The sequence below is a fragment of the Somniosus microcephalus genome, unplaced genomic scaffold, assembly GCF_052327205.1.
Source record: "Somniosus microcephalus isolate GS21.2 unplaced genomic scaffold, FLI_Smic_1.0 unresolved_chr1, whole genome shotgun sequence".
NCBI classification, from domain to species: domain Eukaryota; kingdom Metazoa; phylum Chordata; class Chondrichthyes; order Squaliformes; family Somniosidae; genus Somniosus; species Somniosus microcephalus.
Genome location: NW_028225179.1, coordinates 120,322,396 through 120,337,300, shown reverse-complemented (window position 1 = coordinate 120,337,300; position 14,905 = coordinate 120,322,396). Strand labels below are relative to the sequence as shown.

General features: G+C 44.8%; 1 protein-coding gene across 1 annotated transcript; it reads left to right on the top strand.

Annotated features, from left to right (window-relative positions):
* Nucleotides 1-12,300: 12,300 nt before the first annotated feature.
* LOC147095752 (mu-type opioid receptor-like) lies at nucleotides 12,301-13,131 on the top strand. The gene has a single exon (XM_085973991.1). It carries the CDS (start codon nucleotides 12,301-12,303, stop codon nucleotides 13,129-13,131), a length of 831 nt encoding a protein of 276 aa, XP_085830117.1.
* Nucleotides 13,132-14,905: the final 1,774 nt, after the last annotated feature.

Sequence of the window (14,905 nt, the reverse complement as noted above, 5' to 3'; positions counted from 1 at the left end):
GTTGGATCGGATGGATGCGGGGAGGATGTTCCCGATGATGGGTGAAACTAGAAATAGGGGGCATAGTCTTAGAATAAGGGGCTGCTCTTTCAAAACTGAGATGAGGAGGAACTACTTCACTCGGAGGGTGGTAGGTCTATGGAATATGCTGCCCCAAAAAGCTGTAGAAGCTACATCATTACATAAATTTAAAACAGAAATAGACAGTTTCCTAGAAGTAAAAGGAATAAAGGGTTATGGGGAGCGGGCAGGAATTAGAACATGAGTCTAGGTTCGGATCGAACATGGCCCTGTGGGTAGCGGAGTGGGCCCAGGGGCCATGTAGCCTGCTCCTGCTCCTATTTCATGTGTCTAATTCTGTTAGATTCAGGCGATGGTTCTGTGATAGTAGATTGGCGGTTAGGATCAGATCAGCCATGATCTTATTGAATGGCGGAGCAGGCTCGAGTGGCCGATTGGCCTACTCCTGCTCCTATTTCTTATGTTCTTATGTTCTTATGTAGTAATAAGGAAAACACAGGATGAGGTGTATTTTAATGTGGCACATAGAGTTATTAAACTTGCCATTAATACGAGTACTTTTGGGATGCCCACAATATGTAACAATCATACGAAACAAATATGGAACTCCCTGTGGGTAAAAAATTTAGAGGGTCCACAGGGAAAATCTATCTTACAGAGACATAAGAAAGAGGGAGTATTGGAAACGACCGGAGCAGGGTATGCGGCCGGGTTAGCAACAGTTAATAGCTTGGACATAGAAGGAGTAAACGAAAGAGAAGAAGAACTACAAGCAAAAATAGAGAAGTTACTAAAACAAGCCACTGGAAATAGCCAGCAATTGGCACTGGCAGGAAAACAAACAATAATGCAATTGTTGGGGGTGGAAGAGATAGTAGTCCCTCATGCAGAAACAATCAATACAATTATTGATCGACTTAACAATGCTTCTCGCCAAACCCATAAGGAATTAGTATGTGCCATGTATGGCTCATGGCTATTGTCGAATGCTCAGCATAACATGAGGCAATTAAATAATGGACAGATCCCTGATTGGATTACTAATAAGGATCTGGAACCTTGGATTGACACAAATAAAAGCTTATGTAAGGGGCATAAAATGGGACAATTATACTGGGCAGGCAATTGTCTGACCCCATGGACTAAGGTGATTGGCTTTGTACTGGCTATCCCACAAATCCCAGAAGTGGGACAGCCCCTATACGGCGTGATTAATACAGGAGAGATACAAAGGGAAAGTTGGGTTAAATATCATAATGTCCCCACCAAGGCACTTTGGGAAAAGGATGAAGACAATAACCAGAAGAATGGAACCATAAGGGGGGTTGTAATGGACGGGTGCCACCACAAGGGAAGGACATGGGCATGCACACACCCACTCCCCCCACCGAGGGAGACACATCCAAGTGTGGATTTACAAAAATCACCAATTGCACCCTTGAGGTACACCGGACAAGGGTAGCACCGAGGAACAACGGGACATTTTTTGTCACCACAACTGAACAGAAATATCAAATCAAAATCAAATCAAATCAAATCAACTTTTATTGTCATTGTTAGTGCACAAGTGCAGTACAACGAAATATAGGCTTGCGGCTCCTGAGAGTGTACATTTGGATTAAGACATTTAAACATTCAACATACATTTGGCTTGTAGTATATTAACATAAACATAACCATAATAAAGTGCATTGGCAGATGTGCAGGCTTTAGAGTTTATTTGTGGAGTTCAGTAGGATGACAGCCCTGGGAAAGAAGCTGTTCCTAAATCTGGTTGTACGGGTGCGAATGCATCTGTAGCGTCTCCCAGATGGCAGGAGGGCGAACAGACTGTGGCTGGGGTGGGTAGGGTCTTTGATGATGGACCGTGACCTCGGTAGACAGCGTTTCTGGTATATGTGCTCTATGGTCGGTAGCCGGGTGCCGGTAATGCGTTGGGCAGTTTTGACTACCTGCTGCAGGGCTTTCCGGTCATAGTAGCTACAGCTGCCATACCATACTGTGATACAGTTTGTCAGGATGCTCTCTATAGTGCAGTGGTAAAAGTTAGAGAGGATCAGGGGTGACAGGTTACATCCCTTCAGCCTCCTTAGGAAATATAGGCGCTGCTGGGCCTTCTTCACCAGAGAGGAGGTGTTGAGAGACCAGGAGAGGTCTTCCGTGATGTGGACTCCGAGGAACTTAATATGAATATCAAGATCTGATTTGTCCCATTCCCCAACCAAACTTTTGTTTTGATCCAAATTATCTACACAGATAGGACACCAATATATACACCCACCAAGACTACAGGAAACAAAAACCTGGTCACTTGATAGTATGGGACATAATAAAGAGGTTGAAACTTATGTCATACCAGAGGCCAAGGCAATTTCTAAGTTAGAGGAAGAGGAAGCTTGGAAGAAATTATGGCAGGAAACGAAGGAAGTTTTAAAGTATTATCATTAAATAGAGGACGACTTAAAGAAACAACAAAAAGACATTGGTACAACATTAGTGGAAACTCCTTGGCCCAATAAGTTCTGGAACTGGGGGCTAAATGTCGATACACACCCCTGGATAAGGATCATGTCACACATGTTGGTAGTTGTGCAAGGTGCCGTATTAATGACCTTTTGTTCTTAATTTGTGGATATTGCTAGAACCAAAACCTAGCACAAGCCGTAACCAAACAAATAAAGAAGGAAGGAGAGAAATAAATACTGTTGCTAACCATCAAAAAACAAGGGGTAGGGCATGAGAAGAATTATTATGAAAACTGTGTTTAGGATTGTGGAAGTATGAGTACTAGACACCATAGCTTGGTACCACTAGGGCGATGGTACTCATAGCAACCAATCCTAAACTGTAGCATATTGGCCATATTGGGTCAAAGTGACCAATGGGCCATAAGGGGGGACTGAAGTAACCAAATTACTGTTATAGTTAAGATTTGTATGTTAGAATACGTATAATGTAGCACCAATGTACAAGGTGGAGGTAATGAGTTAATCCATACCCTGAGTTAAACGATATATAGGTCTGTATATTGCGTTTACCCAGCTAAGCTTTAAGAACATGATTAAGTGACTTCAAATGCTGAGAAATTAAACTGCAGAGCAACTCGTGGGAAGATTGGGGAGGATGTCTTTTCAGCCAAGCAAGTCAACACATATACAAGATAACATACCCAAGAATTAGTATGTTGTAAACTCACAACAGGGTTCCATTCTTCAAAGTATGGTGGGACTAATCAGAATGTGCTTGTTTTGCAGAAGTAACCCGAGAACAAGGCCAAAAGTCTGTGCTTTGAACAGACTTAATGAGGACTGTTATCTTAAAGAAAACATGTAACAAGCAAACCACCTGGTCAGAGACAAATTGATGGTTGTAAAGAAATAGATTAAGATTAGGCCCCAGTCATAGAAGGTGACAGGACCAACTGATAACAGAACTGCGAGTTTGTAGGCGGCAGGAAGGATTAAATGTCATGGTTTATAATTGCCATTTAGCTATAACTCTGTATATGCTGATAAGCTTTGCACCCGCCCCCAGGGGAGGAGTTTGATTTTTGTGTAATTGTGAATGTTGCTCAAATATCGGTGGAGTTGGATTCAGACAGCAATCTGAAAGGTTCTCCCCAGGCCTGCGAGTAAAGACCGTTTTGAACCATAACTCTGAGTCTGTCATCTTTTCCAGGGATGGTGTGAGCATCGATCTTGCATATCACTTGGTCCGCAAAACACCTACAACAGGCGAGAACATGGCAGATGGAATATAATGTGGGTAAATGTGAAATTATCCAGTTTGCTAGAAAAAACAGAAAGACAGAGTATTTCCTAAATGGTGAAAGATTTGGAAATACAAATGCTGAAAGGGACCTGGGTGTCCTTGTACATGAGTCACTAAAAGTGAATGTGCAGGTGCAGCAAGCCATTAGGAAGGCAAGTGGTATGCTGACCTTCATTACAAGAGGATTTGAGTCCAGGACTAAAGATGTCTTACTCCAATTATATAGGGCTTTGGTGAGACCACACCTGGAGTACTGTGTACAATTTTGGTCTCCTTACCTAAGGAAGGATATACTTGCCACAGAGGGAGTGCAACGAAGGTTCATGAGATTGATTCCTGGGATGGCGGGACTGTCGTATGAGAAGAGATTGAATAAACTAGGCCTGTATTCTCTTGAATTCAGAAGAACGAGAGGGGATCTCATTGAAGCATACAACATTATTACAGGGCTTGTTAGGATGGATGCTGGGCGAATGTTTCCCTTGGCTGCGGAGTCTAGAACCAGAAGCCACAGCCTCAGGATAAAGGGTAGGCCATTCAGGACTGAGATGAGAAGAAATGTCTTCACACAGAGGGTGGTGAATCTTTGGAATTCTCTACCCCAGAGGGCAGTGGAGGCTCAGTCATTGGGTATATTCAAAACAGAAGTCGATAGATTTCTGACTAGTAAGGGCATCAAGGGATATGGAGATAGGGCCAGTGAATGGAGTTGAGGTCGTTGATCAGCCATGATCTTATTGAATGGCGGAGCAGGCTCAAAGGGCCGAATGGCCTACTCCTGCTCCTATTTCTTATGTTCTTACATTCTAACAGAAGACAAACTTCAAACTGGAACTGGACAATAAACAAGAGCAGAAAATGGAATGGCTGCAGCCCCACCCCCCTCCTCCATTTTCTCCAGAGAAATTGAAATAAATTCACGCGGAAAAAGCAAAGTCAAAGTAGAAATAGTTCAACACGGACAGTGATGTCCAATCCCCCTCTCCCCATTCAGTCAATTGCAGAAACCTCTTATGGTGCAGTGAGCTATTTACTTCATGTGTAGGTAATTAATTACAGATCTCGAGCACAATTATCCAGGATTTTCAGAGTGCTGAATATTGCATTATTATTCTCAAATTTCAGATCCGTATTTAATCTGGTCATTGACCAAAAAAGATGCACTGGTTAGTTTGATGTAGCTCTCCTCCTGTTTGTTGATTTGAATCCCATTGTAGGCATGGAGTCAGTGCAGGTTGTTTGATTTACTTTGCACGTCAACTTACATTTATATTGCATCTTGAATGTAGTAAAACCTCCCAAGGCGCTTCAGAGTAGTGACCGTCAAAGAAAATTTGACACCGAACCACATAAGGAGACATTAGGACACGTTTCAAAAAGCTTTATTAAAGAAGTAGGTTTAAAGGAGCATCTTAAAGGAGGAGAGAGAGGTGGAGAGGTGGAGAGGTTTAGACATAGAGACATAGAAAAATAGGAGCAGGAGTAGGCCATTCGACCTTTCGAGCATGCTCTGTCATTCAATATGATAATGGCTGATCCTTTATCTCAATACCATATTCCTGCTCTGTCCCCATACCCCTTGATGCGTTTTGTGTCTAGAAATCTATCTATCTCCTTCTGAAATATATTCAGTGAATTGGTCTCCACAGCCTTCTGTGGTAGAGAATTCCATAGGTTCACCACCCTCTGTGTGAAGAAAGTTCTACTCACCTCAGTCCAAAATGTCCTACCCTATATCCTGAGACTGTGACCCCTCGTTCTAGACCCACCAGACTGGGGAAACATCCTTCCTGCATCCAGTCTGTCTAGCCCTGTCAGGATTATATACGTTTCAATGAGACCCCCTCTCATTCTAAACCTTACCCTAACCCTAACCGTAACCCTAACGCTAACCCTAACCCTAACCCGAAACTCGAGTGAATACAGGCCGAGTCGACCCAAACTCTCTTCTTACGACATCCCTACCATCCCAGGAATCAGTCTGGTGAATCTTCGCTGCACTCCCTCTATGGCAAGTATAACCTTTCTTAGGTAAGGAGACCAAAATTGCACACACTCCTACAGGTGTGGTCTCACCAAGGCCCTGTATAACTGTAGTAAGACATCCTTGCTGTTGTACTCAAATTCTCTTGCAATGAAGTCCAACATACCATTTGCCTTCCTAATTGCTTGCTGCACCTGCATGTTTGCTTTCAATGACTGGTGTACAAGGACACTCAGGTCTCTCTGTACATCAACATTTCCCAATCTATCACCATTTAAATAATACTCTGCCTTTCTGTTTTTCCTGCCGAAGTGGATAATGTCACATTCATCCTTGTTATATTGCATCTGCCATGTATTTGCCCACACACTCAACTTGTCTAAATCGCCTTGAAGGCTCTTTGCATCCTCCTCACAACTCACAATCCCACCTAGTTTCTTGTGATCAGCAAACTTGGAAATATTACATTTGGTTTCCACATCGAAATCATTGATATATATTGGCCCAGAAATTTGGGTCGGGGGCTTCCCACGGGTTCAAGCCCCCGATCTGCACTTACCTTGTGCACCGGCTGTTGAGCTGTGGGCCCCCGTGGAATTCTGATCCGGGACCTGGTCCAGCTGCCGGTGCACAGTGCTTGCATATCCCAGGGGCGCAGTTAGTTCGATGCATCCCCTGGGATCATGTGGGCCATGGGGAGTCAATCGGAGCAGGGAATGCTCCATTCATAAGTCTGACAGGAAGTGCTGTCAAGACTTTTAAATACTACGGCCCCAAAGCAGCACTAAATCTTCAAATAAATTTTTTTAAATCACATTTTTAAAATAACCTATAAATTACATTAAATAACTATTTTAAACAATCATTTAAACTTTTGAAAAAAATAATTTTATTTTCTAACGGGGCTAAAAATAAACTTACCTTGCTTTAAAGTATTTAAAAATAATAAACCTGTGGAAAAAATGTTTTAATTTTAATTAATTCACCACTTACCTTGTAAAAAGCAGGCCTTACGCCTGCATTTTACATTTCAAAATTCTGCAGGCTTACCCACCCGGAGAAACCTGGAAAAAAAAACGAAGTTCGATGCGCACGCGCAGCCTGTACTGTGCAAGCATTCGATCTCTTAACCCCTCCTTTCAGGGGAACAGATTAACTGGTTTTCCGCACATGCGCAGTGCATGCAGGAAACCGGCACTTCCATTGGGCCTACGGGTGAGTACCCCATGCATACTCACCCGTGGAGACCTGAATTTCTGGGCCATTGTGAAAGCTGGGGCCCAAGCACTGATCCCTGCGATACCCCACTAGTCACCCACCTGCCACCCCGAAAAAGCCCCATTTATTCCTACTCTTTGTTTAGAGAGGGAAGTCCAGAGCTTAGGGACCAGACAGATGAAGTCACTGCTGCCAATGTTGGGGCGATTGAAATCAGGGATGCTCAAGGGGCCTGAACTGGAGGGGGACAGAAATATCGGGGGGTTATCGAGCTGGAAGAGGTTACAGAGGTAGCGAGGGGTGAGGTTGCAGAGGGATTTTAAAACAAGGATGTGAATTTTACAAGCGAGGCATTGCCAGACTGGGAGCTGATTTATCTGATCTAGCACAAGGGCAATGGTTGAACGGGACTTGGTGCTGGACATGATGCAGGCTGCAGAGCTTTGGATGAGCTCAATTTATGTAGGGTGCAAGGTGGGAGTGCGACCAGGAGAGCATTAGAATGGTCCTGCCTGGAGGTTAAAAAAAATGCCTGGATGATGGTTTCAGCAGCAGGTGAGCTGAGGCAGGGGCGGAGTCGGGCGATGTTATGGAGGTGGAAGTAGGCGGTCTTGATGATGGAGGGGATATAATGTCGGAAGCTGTGCTGAGGCTCAAATATGACACCAAGAGTGGTTCAGCCTCAGACAGATGCTCGGGAGAGAGATGGAGTCAGTGGCAAGGGAACAGTGTTTGTGGCAGGGACTGAAGACAATGACCTCAGTGTTCCCGTTATTTAATTGGAGGAAATTTTTGCTCATCCAGTCCCGGATGTCGGAAAAGCAGGGTGACAGATCAGAGGCAGTGGAGGGATCTAGACAGGCGGTGGTGAGGTAGAGCTGGTTGTCATTGGCATGCATTTGGAATCAGAAGATTTTATCAGATGATGTCGTTGAGGGGCAGCATGTACCTGAGAAATACGAGGGGCCAAATGTCTTGGGGGACTCAAAGCTAATGCTGCAGCCATGGGATGAATTATAAAATCATAGAAATTTACAGCACGGAAGGAGGCCATTTCAGGCAATCGTGTCCACGCCGGCCGACAAAAAATTATCCAGCCTAATCCCACCTTCCAGCTCTTGGTCCAGAGCTCTGTAAGTTACAACACTTCAAGTGCACATCCAAACAGTTTTTAAATGTGTTGAGGATTTCTGCCTCTACCACCCTTTCAGGAAGTGGGTTCCAGATGCCCACCTACCTCCGGGTGAAGACATTTCCCCTCATCTCCCCATTAAACTTCCTACCAATTAATTTAAATCTATGATGCCATGGTTGTTGACCTGTTTGCTAAGGGAAATAGGTCCTTCATATCCACTCTATCTAGGATCCTCAAAATTTTATACAACTCATTAAAGTCTGCCCTCAGCCTTCTCTCTTCCAAAGAAAACAAACCCAGCCTATGCAATCTTTCATCATAGCTAGAATTCTCCAGTCCAGGCAATATCCTCGTAAATCTCCTCTGTACCGTCTCGAGTGCAGTCACATCTTTCCTGTAATGTGGTGACCAGAGCTCTAGCTATGGCCTTTGCCACAAGTGTTTCTCTGGCTATGACTGGATTGATAGGAATGGAACAAGAGGAGAGCAGTCCCACCCAGCTGAACAATGGAGCAGAGGCATTGGAGGAGAATGGTGTGGTGCACCGTGTCAAAGGTTGCTGATACGTCGAGAAGGATGAGGAGGGATAGTTTACCACAGTCACAATCACATATGAATTTATGATTTTAGAAAGAGTCATTTATGTAATGTGGCAGGGGTGGGAATCTGATTGGATGGATTCAAACATGGAGTTGCAGGAAAGATGGGCACGGATTTGTGAGGTGACAACACTTTCAAGGATTTTGGAGAGGAAAGGGAGATCGGAGATGGTGCAGTAGTTTGTAAGGACGGAGGGGTCAAAGGTTGTTTTTTGAGGCTGGGGATGATGCTGGCAGTGGTTAGCACTGTTGCCTCACAGCGCCAGGGACCCGGGTTCGAATCCGGCCTCGGGTGACTGTCTGTGTGGAGTTTGCACATTCTCCCCGTGTTTGCGTGGGTTTCCTCCGGGTGCTCCGGTTTCCTCCCACAGTCCAAAGATGTGCAGGTTAGGTTGATTGGCTATGATAAATTGACCCTTAGTGTTAGGGGGATTAAATACGTGGGGTTACGGGGATAGGGTGGGATATGTGTTGGTGCAGGGGTTACGGGGATCGGGTGGGATATGTGTCGGTGCAGGCTCGATGGGCCGAAATGGCCTCTATCTGCACTGTGGGGTTTCTGTGATTCTGTGATTCTGTGATTTGAGGGAAAGGGGGCCAGTACCTGAGGAGAGAGAGCCGTTAACAATATCCACTAACATTGGAGCCAGGAAGGGAAGTTGGGCGGTCAGCAGTTTGATGGTAATCGGATCGAGGGAGCGGGAGTTGGGTCTCAGAGATAAGATGAACTCGGAGCGGGCATGAGGCAAGATAAGAGAGAAATGAGAGAGAGCTGCGAGTTCAGGGCTAGGCAGGGGGAGAGCCTTGGGGGAAGTTTGGCTTGGTGGGCCAGGGGAAAGGAGGGTAGCGACAGAGGCAGCTGAAGAGATGGTCTCAATCTTCATCACAAAGAAGTCCATGAGCTCCATGCACTTGTTATTGGAGGTGAGGTTGCAGATCATTAGCCTTTAGGTACAGTGCATTTTAAAAAGATATTGATCAAATAACCATTCAGGTACGACGGTGACCAATGCTCGTTCAATGGTCGACCATGCTCCGCTGGTTTCTTTTTCTTAGGCAGTCCCGCAGAACCAAGATGACTTGCTTCCACACTAAAAATGAGTTCTCAGGTGACTGATGACTGATGAGTTCATTGCGGGACCTACAGTCTCTGTCATAGGTGGGGCAGACGGTGGTTGAAGGGGCGGATGGCTGGGGTGCTTGGATTATGGCTCATTAATGGCTCTTGCACATGAATGAAAGATGCAGCCTTTGTTTTAATTCCCCTCCCAACTTCGATATTGTCCCTCCTGAAGTCAATGCGATTTGCTCTATCACTTTCAGGTTTTTGTCTGGTTACCATGTACACTTTGACCTTGTCATGCTAATGGACGGGGTCATATTTTATTCCCCCTTCTCCTTTATTTCACCTTTTAATTTTATAACTGAAGCAGTGGAGCCTTTGGAGAATGAGTGAAAGCACCGTATCACCAAGATGCGGCATGTGTAACAGAGTGAGAGAGCGAGGGAATTAATTAACCTGGGCGCCCAGTGCCACCCCGGATTTTGCTTTGCTTGAATCAAATAATCGTGGAGTGCACTTTTATTATTGGTTTGGAAAAAATATATGTTGTAATGTGTTTGTTCGAAGGCCCGTAGCTAATGCGAGCCCTTATGTAAGAGCATGATCTCCCCGGGGGGATTGGCTCGTGTATAAAACACGACCGTTTCGATGCAGTGTCTCTGTGGCCATACCCAGCACTTTGCTTCCATGATTCTCTGGTTCATGCAGGAAATGGGACGCTCCGCCATTCTCGACGAATCAGTGATTTGTTATCCCATTCTTGTAATTGTTGGTGTTCCTGGTAAGTATATATTATTAAGTGGACCGTCATTTGAATGTATTGCTTCTTTCTCCATGTGCGGTTTGTCTCTGTGTCTTCGTTCCTTGCTTTGCCAATTAATGGTCGCAATTTATTGAATAAAAATCTCTCACTTTTCCTCATTTGCTTTAAAATGACAACGTTGGTGCTAATCGAGTGCTCCCTGAAAGCGAGTTTTGTCCTCTGTGAGACGCCTTGCAATCTGCTGCCTGGACTAAGAGTGATGATCAGATCTAAGACGCCTGGGCCCACCACGCAAAACTTTAACCTGTCTTATTCTCTTACAGATGTGGACACGCATGTCGTGCCTCTCTCCCAAGATTTTGTTTCCCCTGACTCACTAAACGTTTCTCAAGCTGTGAATTGACTTTGTGGGCAACTTTAACATAACCCGGCCTTGGGGAAACGGACGGGAGCGGGTGCAACGCTGGTCTGACTCCCCGACCGATTGTACTCGTCATTGAAGTCGATGGGCAACAACACTTGAGCTCCAATCGATCCTCACGTTAAAATTACACGTTCTGTGTCCGAATTTGCAATGAAAGAAGCGGCTTAGGGTCTATTTTAATCAACGGTGTTCTCTACCTTAACACAATGAAAAGGCTTCTGATCAGTAATGGGTCTCCCAAAAGATCATTGAACAAATCTTGAAGCTGTCACTCAAATCATGTGTGACAAATGAGCGGGCCAATTTCCAGCAACTTTTAAGCTGCACTCATGGTTTTTTCTCTCGACTGAGGCCAGTTAAATGAGCAGAGAGCAGTGAGTGAACTTTGTTCTGACGAAGGGTCATCGACTTGAAACCTTAACTCTGTTTCTCTCTCCACAGATGCTGCCTGATCTGCTGAGTATTTCCAGCATTTTCTGTTTTTATTTTTGGTTCTTGTTGACTCAGAAACGCACCCAGGGAGACCCAGGGAGACATCGGTTTCAGTAACATGCCTTCGGTCACACGATTCGACACAATCCAGGACAAAGCAGCCCGTTTGATTGGCACTCCATCCACCACCTTAATCATTCACTCCGTCCTCCAGCAGCGCACCATGGCTGCAGTGTATACCATCTACAAGATGCACTGCAGCAACTCGCCAACGCTTCTTCGACAGCTGCTCCCAAATCCGCGACCTCTTCCACCTAGAAAGACAAGGGCAGCAGGCACATGGGAACACCACCACCTCCAAATTCCCCTCCAAGTCACACGCCATTTAAAGAATCAAGGAGGTTGGGAAAGAGCGGGAATATGGTACTGCGATAGAGGATCAGCCATGATATATTGAATGGTGGAGCAGGCTCGAGGGCCGAATGGCCGACTCCTGCTCCTATGTTTCTCTGTTTCTTTCTGTGTTTCTAGGTTTCTACCATCCTGACTTAGAAGTATATCGCCGATCCTTCATTGTCGCTGGGTCAAAATCCTAGAACGCCCTCCCTAACAACACTTTGGGAGTACCTTCACCACATGGACTGCAGCAGTTCAAGAAGGTGGCTTACCACCACCTTCTCAAGGGCAATAAGGAATGGGCAATAAATGCCGGTCTTGCCAGTGACGCCGAGATCCCATAAGTGGATAAATTCAAAAAATACGCAAGTCCGAGCGGGTGTGATTTTCTTTAATTCCCCTGTTTTGATTTTCCATTGCTTACAGCGAACCTGATGTCAATTGTGATCCTGTCCCGGGGAAAGTGCAGCCTCTCCAAAGGAATCACTCGTTACATGGCGGCGATGGCAATAGCAGATCTCATGGTCTGTCACTTCAATGTAAGCGTGGAAAGCATCTTTCGGTATCATTTCCTGCATTCATTCTTGAGCTACACCATAACGTGTCGTCTTACTGCCTTTATACAAGTAGTTAGTAGCCAACTCTCTGTCTGGTCCACACTGTCGTTCACCTTTGACCGCTTCATAGCCATTTGTTGTCAGAAAGTAAAAGTAAAATTTTGCACCGATAGAATTGCCACTGTGGTTCTAACTGTGGTGTGTGTGCTCAGCTTTTTGATAAACATTCCTGTTTATTTCCATTGTGAGCCCTACTATATTGTTGGGGATATAGAGTGGGGCTGTCGTACAGTAACGGGATATGTCTCTTCGCCAAGATGGATAGCTGACAAGTGGATTAGCACCTTAGCTTCCCCATTACTTCCATACCCTGCGATGTTACTGTTGAACTCTCTCACTGCCAGGTACATCTTCATGGCCAGTAGAGCTCGCAGAGCCCTGAAGAGCCGCAACACCGGGGAGAGCAGCAGTGATCCCGAGATGAAGGACCGAAGAACATCCATCATTCTGCTCTTCACTATCTCGGGGAGCTTTATTGTGTTGACGGCGCCAGTTACTATAATACACGTTTTTGTCAGTGTCACGGAGACAATTACATTCAATGGTTCAAACTCACTTTATTTGGCGATCAGAATCACCCTTCTGTTGAATTATTTGAGCTCCTGCACAAACACCTGCATTTATGCGTTGACCCAGAGGAGATTCCGGGAGGAGGTGAAAAATATGGTGAAATACCCGTTTATTCTCATTCTTAAATTATGCAAGTAATGAAAGTAACTGCACATAAAATAAACCCTATTTCCCGGTATCCAGCTTGTTGTTGCTTGATCAGTTTGGCTGAGGCAGGTTCCGCACGTTCTTTCTCATCCCACCACATCACCAGTTGTCCCACTTCCCTTATTTGCAAGGAGACGGTAGTTCTGCTGCTGTTGTGAAACACGCCACGGCGACTTCACAACCTTTCTCCATTCTTCCTCTTGAGAGGAATACACAGCAGACAAGGATCCCCATTGGCCCTTGACATAATGTAGAAAATCCCTTACGGACCCGATGGCCAAAGCTTTCAGAGATACAATGGGAACTTGCCATCAGGTTCGTGTGTGAGGACATCAGGGACTCATTGTGAATATTGCTTCTGCATCCAGTCTGTAAGGAAACCAGTATGGTCTGTGTGTGTGTGAAGATATCGGAAACACGACGATAGGATATGTATTTCTCAAAAGTGTAAGGAACAAAAAGTGTTTTTTATTCTCACAAAGCTCCAGACCGTTGTCCTGACTTGAAATTGACAGACACAGGAAGTCACATCAATGGGTGCGCGCGACCATGTAGGAATGGAACCATGTTGTAAAATAATGGGAATCTGGACTATCTTTTAATTGAATTTATTCTTCGAATGTGGGCTTCGCTGAAAAGTGTGGGCTATCTTGTTGAGTTAAGGGTTATCAATCGAACCGCCTTGTATCTTGGAGCAAAAGACTTTCCACCATAAACAGGATTACGGTAGCATGGTGGTTATGTTACCAGACTAGTGAATCAAATGCCTGGAGTTATGACCTGGAATAGGTGTGTTCCAATCCCACCACAGAAGCTGGGGGGATTTAAATTCAGTCAATTAATTAAATCTGGAATTAAAAGTATCAGCAATGGTGACCATGAGACTTGTTATAAAAAACCCAGCTGGTTCCCTGATATCCTTTAGGAAAGGTAAACTGCCATCCCGAGCTGTATGTGACTTCCAGACTGACAGCAATGTGGTTGACATTTAACTACCCTTCACCACACAGACTGCAGCGGTTCAAGAAGGCAGCTCACCAGCACCTACTCAAGGCGATGTAGGGATGGGCAATTAATGCTGGTCTTGCCAGAGATGTCCACGTCCTGTGAATGAAATAAAGAAACAGCAGAATGCCTTAGCAAAGTAATAAGTGACTTGGACAACATCGACCGTGAGTGATTAAAGTATAACTTTAGTGGCTTGTGAAATAACAATAGGCAATGTATTTATCAACTACAGTGTAGAAAGAATGTTTAGGAAGCTAAGCTGTTAAGAAAACTACACCTCCATCGAATCCAGAGTATCTGGGTCAGGAAGTCTTGTTTGAGCGAAATATCTTTGAAGTAAACAATTAAGGCTGCTTATGTAAATAGACTATCTTCCACGGATTCGGGAACAGATACATCAGGAGGTCTTATCTGTGACATGTACCTTTGATGCAGGCAGAGTAAGGTGTATAAAGGAGCAGGGTGTTCAACAGCTAGTGGGAGATCTCTATAGAGAAACTGAAAAGCTACTCTCTGTATACATTATAGACTGATCACCTATGCTGTATATGAATAAAGTCTGTTCTGTATGCGCCACCATCAAGTGTCTTGTGCTTACTCGAAGCGTGTTGTTGTAAACCAGAGAAGGAAGGAGTTTGACAAGCAGTTGACCTAACAGCAAGTCCGGCCTTTATTGCCCATCCCTAGTTGCTCTGATCAGGTTGTGATTGACCTTCAACTTGAACCAGCGGTAGCAGTTTAATACAACTGAGTGGCT

What these genes read in the sequence shown, in the direction of transcription:
- LOC147095752 (XM_085973991.1), top strand. Translation starts at nt 12,301, where the DNA reads ATGGCGGCGATGGCAATAGCAGATCTCATGGTCTGTCACTTCAATGTA.